A 16,721-nucleotide genomic window follows, 5' to 3' on the forward strand; every position below is an offset into this window, starting at 1 on the left:
CGGATCAATCTAGAAACATTTACATTTCACTTTATGGTGTTTCTGTGACATTTCGACATTAATAATTTTTCCAACCTGATCCTTCGATGTCCCGCCTAATGTATTCCTCTGGGTTGTCCTCAAACAGCTCCTCATCAGCGTCTGTAAATGTGCATGCATAAAGACGGTTAAATCTAGGGTAAAGCCATCATGATCAAATCAAATTTAGTTTACAATAATACAATAGCCAACTGCATCGAGAATAATGGCTCACTTCTGAACTGCATATTAGGGACTATGACTTTCTCACAGATACTGGCCAGGGTGGCTGGATCTTCGAACAGGTGTTTATAAGAGGGACGCTCAGCAACAGATGCCAGGAATTGAATGGCATTGCTGACCAGCTGAAAAAATACACCATTAAATTATATTAGCATCTTTATAATAATCAATTCCAATTGTGAATAATTTATACTATTTTACTCACCAACTTAATTCGCTAAAGTACATATATATGTATCAGAATATAGCCTATAACATACTTATTAGAGGGCGAAGCCCTCTCACGGCCCGAAGGGCCGTGAGAGCGGAGCTCTCCCTATAGGTAACACGTATACATATACATGTTTAAAAGGAAAATATAGGAAAATAATGAAAAATTAAACCATAGCTATGGAACTTGAAAAGTTTGGTACCAATGGCATCGATTCGAATAACATCTCAGAACGACGTGAACTAGGGTAGACGAGATTCAAAATGGAGAAATACATGTCCACGCGCTAATATACACATAAAATCCGTAAAAGCATGTGAATCTTATTTTCTTAATCATATATAATCACTCCACGATTAACGCCATGTTTTTTGTTGTGGTTCAAACGCTATGTTTGTAAATTTGCTAAATAACGACGCTGAATATGACGTCACAATGTACTGTTTACATCAATTTGCGTTATATTTCCCGCGTTCAATATATAGGCGGATCAAATGTCAAAAATTAGGATGCTTTGATACAGCTCCGTCCGCGTGCTAACTTCGGGTTGTTTTTGTCCTGTTTTGGATATAGATACTAATGCTAAAACTTTTTTGCTTCGCCCTCAAACACGGTTACACCGTAAAACATATTATGTAAATATGTAAAATTGTATAATTTTATAGAAAAATGATAATACACTGTACATGTGCAATTAAAAAAATAAAACACAAGGATCTCAGACACAAGGATCTGAGACAACATAAACCCTTACAATAATGGTGACGCGTGTGTATCATTATGTAATAATCTTATAATATTCAATATATGACACTGTAAACTTTGAATATTAACTTGCAGATGAATCCAATTGACCACTTACAGCATCATATTTGACCTGCAGTCCTGTCGAGACCAGGAGATTCCAGATGGCGGTGACGAATGCTGGCAACTGAGGGGAGAATTCCTCGTCGTATTTCTGGGCGTACAATGCCACATTGTCACACACCTGAGATTTCACCTGTTCCAGTAGCCCTGCCTCTTCTTCATCCTGAAAATAAATTAAAATTTGTCTTAAATATGAAAAATTTAATCATTAAAGCAAGCAACAAGGAAAGTTCTAAATGTTGAATTATGATATGTACATTTACAGCGAACTAGACTGGTTGAGAGAAATATAATCAAATTTGATTTTATTGATGTTCACTTTAAAAACTAGGGAAATAGCTGCAAAAGACACTGCAATCAACTCAGATTTACCTGTAAAAGCAATCTACGCTTGAGTAACTTTTTGACCTAAATTCAGACCAAATGTGATACTTGGCTGACCAAATTGTAAAGTTTATTGATCAATTCAGCAGGCAATTGAAAATGCAACTGGTCTTTTGTAATTTGCTGTAATAAGCATACAAGTCTAAAAGAGAACTTGAAAACACATTTTGATTAGCTCTTGAAATACAAAATAATCAATGAGCACTAGAAACTTTTGCAATGCATAATGAACACATGAAAGATGTTCAACAAATCAACGTGTAAGTGTGCTTGTTAATGACGACATATACCTTATATTTCATCAAATAGAATGTATCTAAACAACAAATATGGGTTTTTTAGAGGTAAACTTTAGAATTCAAATCTTATGCTGATTTGCAGTGTAGAACAAGGTCTACTTGGTCTCAAACTGTCTAGACACAATTGTCATGATTGTAAAGTCTTACCTATGGACTTTTAGGTCTACTTATTGCAAACAAACTCTCAATATTCAACTCTATTCTGTTTGCATGGAGAGGAATTGAAGAAGAATGTTATAAAGTTCTTTAGAGGGGAGTGGAATCTTGGGGGGGGGGGGGGGGGTCAAGATCAAACTGGTAGTACCAGATAGACATCTACAAAATCTGCTGCCAGAATTCTTAACTCTTATGCCATGTTTACATTGAAATAATTCCAATGTTATTTATTACAATTGTTTTGATTGGACAAAAATAAAGCTGAACAAGAGTTTATACATCAATAAATCCGAAAACGCGATGTATTCATACACGCCTGAAAACAAATAACATAGTGTGGGGAAACTATTCAAAATTTTACAATTGTTAGTAAAGTGAATGAATTGGAATTATAAGAATCAAACATTCTTTTTGAAGAATTTATCGATGTGTAAACTCCGGACATTTTACTCACAAACTTAACATAAAAGTGCTTTGCACTTTCATTCAGTTTGTGAGTAAAATGTCCGGAGTTTACACATCTATAAATTCTTCAAAAAGAATGTTTAATCCTATAATAAAGTTTATTTCAATCAAATGTTACTATTGTGTCAATGATCCAATGATACATATAGATATATATTTACGTTTTGGTACATACTGGTCTGCCATTAACCTCTCTGTTAAAGGTTTAAACTTTATTCATTTTATGATAATCAACTAACCAGTTCCACAACTTATATCAATGATTCTTGTCGGCGCAAAGGGTTATCAGTATCTGTCAATGACTTACTTGTGTCTGCAAAAGTTTATTGTCTGCACTCAGCAACGCCAAAAAGTGAGCCATCCAGATGCTCATGTTGTCCTCAAAATGCTCAGGTAAATCCTGCAAGTACAATGTAATATTAAAGTAGAAATTGTCTTGATAATCAAGAACGAATACTGTAAATGCTCAGTACATGATACAGAGTATGAAGACTGCTGTAAATTGCCGGAAAATTCCAGATTAGTTATTTCACAAATATAAAACAACTGTGAACACAAATGAAAGTCAAACAATCCAAGATATACTGCTTCATAGAAGTAAGTCACTCCATTTTAGAACTATAATTTTCACCTACTTTTATGTCACATGTGCAAGAAACTTACCTGAAAGTTCAAACTGTAGAAAATTTTGCAAATTAGAACTATGGAACTGAAGATGACCTTGAGTGCACTTGGGTCAGATGCATGTTTTGTAGCTAAGTCCATTGTTGCCTAGGAATATAGACATAAATCAGTTTATGGGATATAATTTTTTTTGGTTGATATTGTAAATACTGTGAACAGTTTTAAATGCAATGTCTCGCAAAATTAAAATAACTGCTTACATTGAAGAGCTCCGTAAATGCCTTGGCAAAATTTTCCAAAACAAATTTGATTTCTTCCCAAAGTTTCTGGGATTTAAACTCATGTCGATATCTGAAAATCAAAGTATGTTGTCATAATTCCATAAACATGAAGTTGTATATAGAAAAGGGAGCACTGTCTTTGTGTGATAGGAAAATATGTTCCTCATTTATGAACCCCTAACTGGGATTCACAGAAAGCTGGAAGAAAAACCTCCAGTAATACATATTTGTACAGCAACTGCTATTGTGTCACCGATCAAAAACTTTCTAACACAGCTTGGAGTTTACTAGTTCGTGAATTAATAAATGGAGAAAATGCCAGACTGAAGAAAATACCAATGATCGAAAATCGATGGATTGTAAACAAGACGTACAGCTTCAGTGTGTACAGTAATAGTAAATAAGACGTATAGCTTCAATCGTATAGCTTCAGTGTGTACAGTAATAGTTAACAAGACGTATAGCTTCAGTCGTATAGCTTCAGTGTGTACAGTAATAGTAAACAAGACGTATAGCTTCAGTGTGTACAGTAATAGTAAATAAGACGTATAGCTTCAATCGTATAGCTTCAGTGTGTACAGTAATAGTAAACAAGTCGTATAGCTTCAGTGTGTACAGCAATAGTAAACAAGACGTATAGCTTCAGACGTATAGCTTCAGTGTGTACAGTAATAGTTAACAAGACGTATAGCTTCAGTGTGTATAGCAATAGTAAACAAGACGTATAGCTTCAGACGTATAGCTTCAGTGTGTACAGTAATAGTTAACAAGACGTATAGCTTCAGTGTGTATAGCAATAGTAAACAAGACGTATAGCTTCAGACGTATAGCTTCAGTGTGTACAGTAATAGTAAACAAGACGTATAGCTTCAGTGTGTATAGCAATAGTAAACAAGACGTATAGCTTCAGACGTATAGCTTCAGTGTGTACAGTAATAGTAAACAAGACGTATAGCTTCAGTGTGTACAGTAATAGTAAACAAGACGTATAGCTTCAGTCGTATAGCTTCAGTATGTACTGCAATAGTAAACAAGACGTATAGCTTCAGTGTGTGCAGCAATAATCTGAGCCCCTCATATCCTTTCGGACTGATTGATGGAGATTTTGAAAAATGTCTGAGGTGGGATTAGGAAAAAGATCATTAAAATAATATGAACTACTGTATCGATATGCACTCTGCAAGAATAAGCATTAAGATTGGTCCTATATTGCCTAAAGGCGACATTGCAAGGGTCACTCTGACAAGCATGTGTGAAAGAATTATTTTTGTTTTAGCTTTCCACCTTCCATTCTTCCTTTTCTTTTGTCACCTTCTATTGAGTTTTCTTTTTCTTTTGATGCCCTGACTGAGTAGACTGTGTGGAACCAAGACACATCCAATTTTGAAGGGACTAGGGTAGGGAAATCCAGAAAAATACTTTCATGATATTCCTATGCTTGTCGCTTAATATTCAAGGATATATAAAATCAGACAGAATTATCAATCGGATGCAACTTTCTCTAACAATGTTATGATATCCCCCCCCGATCTCAATTTTGGCAATTATGCATTTTACACCACGGCTGTCAAAAGGATATTGAAAAATTCTACAATTACTATTTTTCTCAAGTTATTTGATTTGGAACAGTTTCTCTATCAAGAAACATCACACATAATTGACTAATCAACTTTGACTTATCCATAATTCTAATTACTCTCTGATTGTGGCAATAAGTAAATGTACAACCATTTAATTGAAAAATTTCTCCTCTAAATTCAACTAATAATCAAAGTCCGAATAAGAAGTTTGATACAAATGATTTCATATTATGATACAGCTTTCTTTTTGGGAAATCTAATTGCAATTTGGGCTAAACAAATAGCATTTTCAATCACGTATGGGGCCTTATTTTGACCTTACAGGACCCCAACAAAAATCATTGAGGAAGCTGTTACAAAACTGTTATAAATTCAAAATTTTCTACCATATCAATAGATTTAATTCATGCTTAAACCGAATTAGAAACTTTACGACATATAGTAAAACATAGTGTACAAGGTGAGAGTATGTGTGTGTGTGTGTGTGTGTGTGAGAGAGAGGTGGTTGGTTGATTAACGAGAGAAGTCAATACTGTAAAGGTGTCGGTGTATTCTTAATTAACATATAGTGAATTGAATACGATTGATGAGACTAGGCACTTAAAATTTAAACACAAATGATAAAATAAGCTGGTAACAAGTTTGCATCACCATATGATTTAACTTACTTCTAACACGAAATTTGATTGGTTCATTTGACTTTACTTGTAACACACAATTTGATTGGTTCATTTGACTTTACTTGCAACACGCAATTTGATTGGTTCATCTGACTTTATCAACATTCTTTCTATCATATAAACAATGTTGCTGCTTAGTCCCACTATGTGACGTCCTAGGAATGATGTCACAAACGGCTGGTTTTTCCATTTTTATTTTCTTGCTACGTCAATATTGGTCTGCATTATATAAAATTCATATTTCCTTTATAATTATTCATCAAATAATATCAAACGCAATTTACTAAATTAAATTATTTGGGATGTGTAATGTTATTCAAGTTATCTGTGTACAACTTAATGATTGTGTATATAAGAATCACGGGTACGACTTGTTAAGTTACAGTTCATTAGATAAACGTTTGAAAGTTGCACGTCTTGTCTCCTGTTTCTATACAAGAATATTACAGGATGTAAGTAATTTTTCCTCATTATATATGATATAAAGTAAGTTGGGACAGTTTACGCTATTCTAAACTTCACTTTGCAGTTTATAATGTGTGAAGTTCATATCATATAAAATTAGCAAAAATTACTTTCATAGCTTAAAAAAAGTGCATGCAGGACATAGAAATGTGGTCATGCCGAATCCATCTAGTGTAGTTCAGGTTCAATCGTCACCAAAGAATTTGCCAACAAAATGCAAATAATAGTAAAATGCTGCCTGCGGTGCTTGGCCATCTTGTGTGCACATCACTATTTTTCATTTGTGTGTAATTCTGTGCCTATCAATGATTTTACTAAAATACAAAGAAATAGTAAAATAATAGTAAAAAATCCATATTCATTTTTTGGGAGATTGAGTAATATTCAGTTTCCTGTATAACAACATCTACAACCCTGGTTTTAGTACAAGAAGGATAAAAAGAAGGTTGTGTACACTTTTTTATGTGCAATAAATTATAAATATAACAAATAAAGTTGAAAAATGTCAGAATGCCATTGTATTTGGGGGGGGGGGGGGGGGGGGGGGGGGGGGGCAACTCAAATATATTTGTGATCCATAGTGCACAGAGTGAGTATTATAAGGGGCCTAGATATTTAACAACCTCCATCACGACTCAATGTCAACAGGAGTAAGTGTTATAAGGGGTCGAGATATTTAACAACTTCCATCACGACTCAGTGTCAACAGGAGTAAGTGTTATAAGGGGTCGAGAGATTTAACAACTTCCATCACGACTCAGTGTCAACAGGAGTAAGTGTTATAAGGGGTCGAGAGATTTAACAACTTCCATCACGACTCAGTGTCAACAGGAGTAAGTATTATAAGGGGTCAAGATATTTAACAACCTCCATCACGACTCAGTGTCAACAGGAGTACTGTAGACTCTTTTTGACTTGATCAGCCTCAAAACTCTCATGACAAGTTCTGCATTATTTTCACCTATACAATGTCAATAAATCAACTATTAAACTATTATACCTTTTAAACAAGGAATGTGCTGTGTGTAGAATTCCATTTATGACATAGAAGTCACCAGTCTGGAATTTCTCTACCATCTCTGTAATGAGGTTCGGCCATTTGTCTGGGAAGTCTTCCCTCCCTATTATGCTGATAGCATCACTTAACTACAACAATTAATGACAATCTATAATCATAAACAAAAGTAAGCAGTACATAACTAAATTTACTTCTTTTTCTAATAATAAGTTAAGTGGGTATGATTTCTGGTGGTTATAAACATATTTTGCCTCTCCCCTTTTAAGACTGAAGAGATAAATGCACAATGAAGAAGATCAGAAAAATATTATCACTTACATTCAGAGTATGCATGTGTATACTTGCCTGTTTCTGAATTTGTTCCGGACTCTTTAACATCAGACCGACAATTTGTTGTTTAATTGTGTTGCGGTCATTGTCATGGATCTTGTCTGTATCAATCTATTCCACAAAAACAAACAAAATGAGATCTGTACTCAAAATTTTATGACTTCATGTATCTATTAATACAAACAATCTCTTGTTTTAAATTTAGCTACTGAAAAAATAAACAAAGTAAAGATTTTACCACTCTCCAATTGCGTCTGATGAAATTTTTGAAAGTGACTGCGGAGCTAACACGAAGGTGAGGCTCTACCCCATCTCTGTCCAGGAGTGTCAAAAGAAGAAGGCCATAGTTTTGATTTGCCTCTACAGATTCCAGAAACTGTTCAGCTGAAAAAAAAAAAAAGGTATAATATTTGTACTTGGCCATATTCAAAAAAATGTGATGTAAATAGTAAATGTGTCTATTAAACAGTGTATACATTATCAACATTCATTTTCAAGGTACTGATACACAACTTGAGAAGGAAAGCTGTTTGGAAAACAATCCACCACAAAAATACATGGAAATAGGCCAACTTATTTTCAAATGGATAAAGCATGAAAAAGGTCAATTACATTTTTTCTTATGACTCTGAAACTTTTATTTGATACTTTTCAAACATGAAATACCTAGTCCAAGTTGATAATTTCTGAAGCACTAACTTGAGGTTTGAATTAGGGCTGAAACAATTGACCGAATTATTGATACTGTTCAATATAAATGCTTCATTCAATGTTCATATCATTGCCTCGATCTTTGGTTCGATATATTTTTTAAAAACTGGGTTTGGTAAAATACATTGGGCTTGACCTGTACTTGTTATTTTTACATGCATGAGGGAAAAAATGGCGTCCGATAGTAGTCAGACTGTTAGCCTTGAGTCCGACAAAAACAATAATGAACTTAATCATTTTAAACTACAGTCAACAGACATTTCACCGTTCGGCAGTTTTGGAAATAGTTTACTTTTGAAATTGTGACTGTGAGTCGTCGTATTTAAATGTTTCTTCAAAGTTATTATTGGTTTCTTCTATAAAATGTATCGTATTGAAAATATTGAATCGTGGCTGTATTGCAATACGTATCGTATCGTGAAGGGGGCATATCGTTTCAGCCCTAGTTTGATTGTGATTACACCACTGTGGCACGGATTCGCAATCAAAGGGGCATTAATTGCCTGGGTCAGTTTTGCTGATTCTTACCAAAATGACTAAAACACCTTTACAAGATATAACAAGATGTGTTTGTGAAACACAAATGCCCTCGATAATGGCCAATTTCAAAGATGGCCAATGTCACAAAGACAAATATCTTGGTACCGGTAGAAAGATCTTGTCACAAGAAATCCTCATGTGTAATATGAAAGCTCTAATATTTACCATTTAGAAGTTATTAGCAAGGTTAAAGTTTTCAAAAAGTAGGTCAAACTCCAAGGTCAAGGGTAAAAAATGTTGGTACCCATAGATAGGTCTTATCAAAAGGAATACTCATGTGAAATATCAAAGCTCTAGCACTTACTGTTCAAAAGTTAATAGCAATGTTAAAGTTTCAGACAGAATGACAGACAGGACAAAAACAATATCCCCCCCCCCCCTTCAATTTCGGGGGCATAAAAATCACCACTGACATTAAAATTCACAAATCTTGCAATCTCATTTTGTAATTTTGACATTAGAATTTACTTTGTTTTACATAGAAACAGAGGCCGAAATATTATTGTAAATGTATATGGAAGTTAATAATTCACTCAGGGCCTGGGAACTTGGGAAGGGGACAAACCATGTGCGCATAATTTTGAAAAATGGTGCAATGCAATATTGATGTGCCGTTTTCACAAATATTTCAAGAATTGCGTGTACGCATGGTTTTACAGTTTGTTATTGGTGATATCGGCAACTTTCCTCAATGGTTTAATAAAAACTTCCAAGACTTCCTAAACGACATTCAACATGCTTAAACGGCCAGCAGATGCAACATAACATTATTTTTCTATGGTGAATCGGGTAAGGAAGGTTGATTGTTAAGTGGTTTACGCTGTTTCGGCAATATATCAGCTATGATGGAGGTACGGTCAATGTTCACTATGTTACAGTTAGAGATGCCAATTCACAAGGTATGAAATGTGAAAGACACTTCCATGGGTGGTTTATGATAATGAAAAACCAAACATGTTTTGTACTTTTTGTAAAACAAACTGGAAGAGAATACGTTTACACAAGGATATGTCACTTTAAAGATATTTTGTTAACATGGTTAATAATTCAATAAAGAATCCGTTTAAAAGTTTTTTTTATTTCATTTGCATCAATTTCATCAGAAATGTGACCATTTTCATCATTTACAACAACATAACGAAGTGTATCGATCAATTAGAATTGCTAATTTTAGAAATGGCCCCAGTGTACACCCTCAGGGCCCCATAAAATTTAAAATGGCCCCACCATTTTATCATGACTGGAGCCATTGGCCCCATCTGTTGTTTATCCCTCCCAGGCCCTGTTCATTGTGGCAAAATTTAACACAGGTTTCATGAACGCCAGTTTCGAGATGAGAACTCTTCTATGTAGGAGGTACATTTAGTGAAACTTTGAATGCTTTAAGTGGGACAGAGTGAACCTAGAAAGATGATAAAATGTATTAAAACCGACTTCTCTTTAGATATTTGATATAGGAAATATAAAATACTATCAAAAGAAATCTTCTACTAAAGTGGAAACATAAATACAACGCCATATTTGCAAGTAATATCCTAGATATGATAGGTAGGAGTAATGAAGTAACACCATATAATAAGAATTCCAAATATTTAATTACTCCTTGAATACTTATGATATCATTTACTTAGTTTGTTTATCAGTCGAAATCGGGTGATGAAACTACATATGATTTACTTACTGAGCACATTCACTTATGCAGTGATGAATATTTGTAACACTCCTCCGTGTAAACAAGTTGTTTCATGCCTTACTATATACGAGAGACAGAGTTCCTCAAAGGAAAATAACTCAAGACATATCTAGAAACCGGGGTATTGGATTGGAGACTGCTTTTTTCCACTCTCAGAATTTTTTTAACGCAATCCAGCATATTAATCTCATTTCTAATCGTATATACATGTATGACCAGATTGAATATTAAATATTTATCAAGTTGGGAACACTTCCCCTATAGCGAGATATCCTCAATAAAATGCGATTATCCCTCTTTAGCGAGAAAGTAAACATTACCATAAACAGGTGTTTTGGCGTCTTTTAATATTGAAAATAATGGCAAATCTCATGCAACGCTGAATAAGTGCGACACACACTCAACATGACGCAAATTGTTTCTATAAAATCGACAACACAGTCAATAAATTGCATATCAAAGTTGCTGCTGAAGATGAAAGAAGTCTGAAATCCAATGCACATCGTGAGTGTTTTTGTTTTGATTCATATATTTGTAGAAGTATCAGACATTTTAGCACTTTTTCTTCTTTTCACGTGAAACGCGAAGAGATGTACTTCACGGGTGTTTTTCACGGTTGTACAGGGTATATTTACTCTCGCTAGAGAGGGATAATCGCATATCAAGAATATCTCGCTGAAGGGGAAGTGTTCCCAATCTGATGACGCTTTATACAAAACTCACTTATATTTCCCTGAATTTTACCTCTTGTACAGAATTCTGAATATCACTTGCTACACACCTTGCTTTCTAAGGGAGAGGTCTGGAGAGAGTGTTTGTTGTAAATATCCTGCCAAGGTCTGCAGATTGGCATCAGAAACCTCCATTATCTGCATTAAAGTGTCATCAATAGCGAGTTGATAATATTGTATGGTATATTAACTCATATAAATGACTATAGTGTCATTCAATAGTAAATTCAAAGTTTAAAATTTGTTACCGTCATTGTCAGATTGTATTTATCAGCTGTTAATCGGTTAATTACGATGCTTTGTTAAAAACTTTAAAATAAATAAATGCCTGTATTGCTGTACCTTGTTTATGATATATCCCCATACACAGAACGCTGACAACTGCGACGGAAAACGATGTTTGCCACAAAGAATAAATAAAATATATATGGAAAAATTCTTTAAATTTGGTTAAAACGTGATTCAAAAATATCACGTTGTTTAAACTTTAAAGGCGCAAATTCGGAAATCTTTCTCCAGAATTATCAACACAAGATAAACTAAAATCTAAAAAAGGAAAAAGTTCCGAAAGAACGTTAGGTGAATATTAATTTGTTCATAGAAATATTCGGTAAAGGGTTTGGCGGATCCAGTGTTATTACTGAAATATATAAAATGGGGACAATTTTATTGAATTCAATTTTTGATGACAATATGACAGTTAATGCACCTTTAGATACCGAGCTCCAAATTAAATTTTGCGAGCAATAATTCCAACAAATCAATTTGTTGGAATTATTGCTCTATTATTTGAATTCATAGATCCGCGCTGCTATCATCTTCTGCATGAGTCCACTGACAAAGCAATTCCCCCATTCCAATATTTTACCCCCAAAAAAACAAAAAACCCACCCACACACACACAAACACACACCAAAAAAAAAAAAAAAAAAAAAGAAAGAAAGAAAGAATAAGGAAAAAAGAAACCAAACAAACAAAAGCAAAAACCGGGGGACAAATAGTTCACATTTCCAGACTTTGATAAAGCAGAGGCTCTTAACGATTATTTTGAACACAGATTGTTCGTGTCAGAGTTGCGTCTGGACTTATAGGCCTTTCCGAAAACGTGAGTTATCTCTCTTTGTATTCTTACATTTAGTGTGAATATGACAACTTCCGGGTAGTAACACAGTCAGACTGCGCATATATTATATGTATAGTTATATAAGTATGGGCGCTGTTCAAAATCGAGAACAGTTGAAATAATTTGTACGAGAGAGTAAGAAAATGTTAATGGAAAAAAGAAGAAGAATTTCTTGATCGAGTCGGGTGTGATTTTCGGGGGTAGGGGGGATTTTAAAAATTAAATTGGAAATCACCCAGACATTCATTTGTTTACATATGTCTCCAATAACGACTGACATAATTATTTTGTAGGCAATTTTAATTTTTATTATAGATATTTAAAACGTCGAGTGCCTGTGGTGCAAAGATCTTGCATAACACCCCCCCCCCCCCTCTTTTCAAAATAAAAAAAATCAATTAAATTAGGAAATCAACGCTCTCATTGTTTTATCAGGGCTAAAATTATTCCACCACCACCAATCGACTCTTTCAAAAATAAACCAGACTGCAATCATTGGGTAACTTTCTCCAAAGTACCTGGACGTGCAAATCATTTTGTACACTGCAGCATGAAGCTAGGATTGTTAATATCAACTGATATGTTTAAAATGCAGTAAAATAGGTAACTAAGTAATATTTTTCATTAATTTTGTTCAATATTGCTAGACTGATATGGATTATTTTCCATAGACCTGTGTGATCCCGAGGGGGGGGGGGGGTGTATTCTCAAATGTACTCTCGGGGGGGGGGGGGGGGTGTAGGTAAATTTACCCCCCCCCCCCCAATAGAATGCTTTTGACGTCTCTGTATCTTCCCTCTTTTATTCGTTTTAGCCCCCTTGAAATCTACTTGATTATGTATAGGCACATATCGTGTCATAACAGAAATTGCAATGACAGATTTAAACACCCCCTTTCGCAAAAAATTTACAAAATAATTTGAGTAAAACTCCAAATATTTTACTCAAAATGGCTGTATTTACAGGTACATACTCTTGCCGACTATAAATTCAGGGCGTTCAATTATACGTTATTTAATTTTCAAAGCATTGCATGTGTAAATGTCAGTTTAAAGATGGGTTGTGACGACGAATTTCTTTACGGTTATACTTGTATTTGAAACTGTATAAAATTTGTGGGCAGACAGCTGGAAATCTGTCAGTGGCCTCTGTTTCATTTACAAGTACAGCCTGGGTTAAATTTTACTCACCAATCGAAGGAGATGGACATTTTCAGAATCTAGAGATGTCAGTCCGACATACCTAGACGTACATCGTGGCAGAACTTTCATCGCTGAATGTACTACATTGATATTGAACTTCTGATATTTAATTATAAATCTAACTGTATTAAAACACGGGCTATAGATCCTGAGAATATGTAAGGAATATATGATATATACTAATTTCAGTTATAAAACACGTGAAATCCTGGAAAATGGGGGAGGGGTGTAGTTAGAATAATCTAACTGTGTCTCGGTCTCGGGACAGGCCTGTCGTAGGAAATTACATCAGTACATCCTATCAGGGAGGGGGGTGTCCTCCTCAACTTATACAACATTAATTTTCTATTATTTTTACATGCAAAGTTGGTTATTTTCACGTGTATGAAGTAAACCTATGCATTGAGATTTTTTATTAACGTTAACATATTTCTTGGCGTGATTACTGTAAAATTATACAGCAATATATTCGTAGCCTTCTGCACTGTTGATAATGACGCTTCTCGAATATACTACCCGGAAGTCTTAACCTACTGTTACGCAAGCGCACTATGTTCCGGATCAAGGAAAGATAACTCATGTTTTCGGATTGGCCTATAGATTACGTAATAAAGATACTACTATTTTTCTTCAGGAACATGAGCGGTTGATTTAATTGTTATTCTTTCTGTTGTTAAAGGACCGAGCTGTATCAGACACACAATGTTAAATCTATATAAGGACAATTAGCTGTAATGTACTTGAACTTCATTAATTTGAACTACTGGAATGCATTGGAAATGATGAAAAATAAACATGAAAGTGAAAAAAGCGACCTCCTATCGAATTTTATAAAAACTATTTAAAAATTTTCCGCAATAAATCATCTGCTTCCGTACAATACTGTCTCGGCCATTGTTTCCACAGGCATATGGAGCGCCAAATTAACATAAACTCAAATAATTGAAGATATCTTCAATTATTTGAAGATATCATCAATTCAATTATTGCTCTCTTTAATTGAATTAATGCGCGCATTAAGTCAATTATTGCTCTCATCAAATGAATTAATGCGCGCATCAATTCAATTATTGCTCTCATCAATTGATTTAATGCGCGCATTATATCAATTATTGCTCTCTTCAATTGAATTGTAGCGCGCATCAATTCAATTGTTGATATCATTAATTCATTTGAAGAGATCATTAATTCAATTAAAGCGAGCATCAATTCAGCTGAAGAATTAATGCTAGATCATCAATTCAATTAATGCGCGCAATAATTCAGAATTAAAGATATCATTAATTATTTGAAGATATCTTTAATTCAATTGTTGCGCGCATCAAATGAATTAATGATATCTTCAAATAATTGAAGATATCTTCAATTATTTGAGTTTATGTTAATTTGGCGCTCCATACAGGCATCTTATGTTTATACCCCCTCCCTTTCTAGAATGAAATTGTTTTAATACAGAACATATATTTTGAAATTTAGTTTGATGTGGATGGATTTTATCAATTGCTTTGAATGGACAGTCTAAGAAAATTACATATACACGTGGAAGAGGGTTAACTTGTCTGTGCATCGACATGTTTACATGAATGACAAATGTTCTTCAGTCATTCATAGATTTGTTTTAACTTATATATTGATTACTTGTTATATGATTATAAATTATATATATAAATTATCAGTTATCGACTTTATTGTTGCATTGGTAAACGCGAAGTGCAAGCGAGATGTGCATCAATTTTCTCATAATTATTTATTACGTATGAAGGTATGAAAGGTGAAGATAACGAACAGTGATCAATCTCATAAATCCCATAAGCAATACAAAATAGATAGTTGGGCAAACATGGACCCCTGGACACACCAGGGGTGGGGTCAGGTGCCTTGGAGGAGTATATTGCAGAATAATGACCGCGGTATCCCTCTGTTCTTTGCAATAACCATGGTAGAATCACGATTATTGCACAACCCTCTATTCCAGTGATGCATAAGGTGACTGTATTACCTCAATGATTGAACAGAAGACAGCGGAGAAGGGGAAATCAAGCCCGGATACTTACGGATGAAATCGTTCTGTTTCTATTGGTAAAAGCTCTTGATCAGATAGTATGCTTGTTCTGAAAAGTTCAAAGAATTTGCATTACTAGACCATGTAGCGTCACATGTAGTATATCTTTTTCAAACATGTATTAAACACCCTTTGTGAATGACATGGCTATCTGGCGAACACTTGTCACACAGTGAATTGGTTTGGATTACGGTTAGTTCAGGCAAAATATGGGAATACAACTAACATTCTTTGCCATTGGGACGGTCTGTTTTATTCTGGACTGAAGGCTAGCCAGCTCTCCGGCCATGTTTGTGGCACTGCTGTAACCTTGATCTTTAATTTTCTCGATCATTATTTCACATTCTGTTGATTTTGTAATTATTTCATTTGCAATCAATTGTTTCCTCACTGCATTCTTACAATTGTTTCCTCACTTCATTCTTACAATCAATTGTTTCCTCGCTGCGTTCTTGGAAAACCTGAACATACCACAGAAAAGGATTCCCAAAGAAAATACCAATCCTCAAGTTTAGAAGTGTATCATAGGCAGATAAAACTGTTATATTCTGGTGCTCAGAATCTTAACACGTCTTTTGATTATTTTACCATTATCAGCCCAGTGAACCATCAATGGAGTCCCTTTAAAAATGCATAATAAATTTCGCACACTCCATCTTTAGTTTCTGAGTACCTGAGCCATGGGTAGGTTTAGTAAAGTGATGATATAAATGGTTTGAAGGGATATCCCAGTCAAGAATAGTTTTCTAGTTTCCAAGGTCTAGGTAGCATTTATCAGCAGAAGACAGAAGACAATGCTTAGTTTTACACTACTTAGGTATGACTGTTTTTGCTAGCAATATCAAAAATAGAAATAAACTAGTTTTTTTTTTCCAATTCCTGTTCTAATAGCATAAGCAACATCCCCAACTGTCATATCTATACAACATAGATAGATAGATATTACGTACAACATACAGTAGTATTTATACAACATGGCCAGGTATTACGTACAACATACATAGTCATTACAAATGTACGCTGACACCACAGTGTGGT

General features: G+C 34.5%; 1 protein-coding gene across 1 annotated transcript in view; it reads right to left on the reverse strand.

Annotated features, from left to right (window-relative positions):
• Positions 1 to 11,854, reverse strand: part of LOC125670274 (exportin-2-like) — a 28,282-nt gene extending 16,428 nt beyond the window's left edge. The window contains exons 1-11 of the mRNA XM_048905358.2: positions 11,639 to 11,854; positions 11,347 to 11,434; positions 7,860 to 8,005; positions 7,637 to 7,732; positions 7,274 to 7,419; positions 3,528 to 3,618; positions 3,307 to 3,414; positions 2,951 to 3,043; positions 1,335 to 1,502; positions 254 to 383; positions 76 to 141 (exon numbers count right to left, since the gene is read on the reverse strand). Coding sequence (XP_048761315.2) covers positions 76 to 141; positions 254 to 383; positions 1,335 to 1,502; positions 2,951 to 3,043; positions 3,307 to 3,414; positions 3,528 to 3,618; positions 7,274 to 7,419; positions 7,637 to 7,732; positions 7,860 to 8,005; positions 11,347 to 11,431 — 1,129 coding nt within the window. The 5' untranslated portion in view covers positions 11,432 to 11,434; positions 11,639 to 11,854. The remainder of the gene's footprint in view (positions 1 to 75; positions 142 to 253; positions 384 to 1,334; positions 1,503 to 2,950; positions 3,044 to 3,306; positions 3,415 to 3,527; positions 3,619 to 7,273; positions 7,420 to 7,636; positions 7,733 to 7,859; positions 8,006 to 11,346; positions 11,435 to 11,638) is intronic.
• Positions 11,855 to 16,721: the final 4,867 nt, after the last annotated feature.

This window comes from Ostrea edulis, chromosome 4 (genome assembly GCF_947568905.1).
Source record: "Ostrea edulis chromosome 4, xbOstEdul1.1, whole genome shotgun sequence".
Classification (NCBI taxonomy): Eukaryota; Metazoa; Mollusca; class Bivalvia; order Ostreida; family Ostreidae; genus Ostrea; species Ostrea edulis.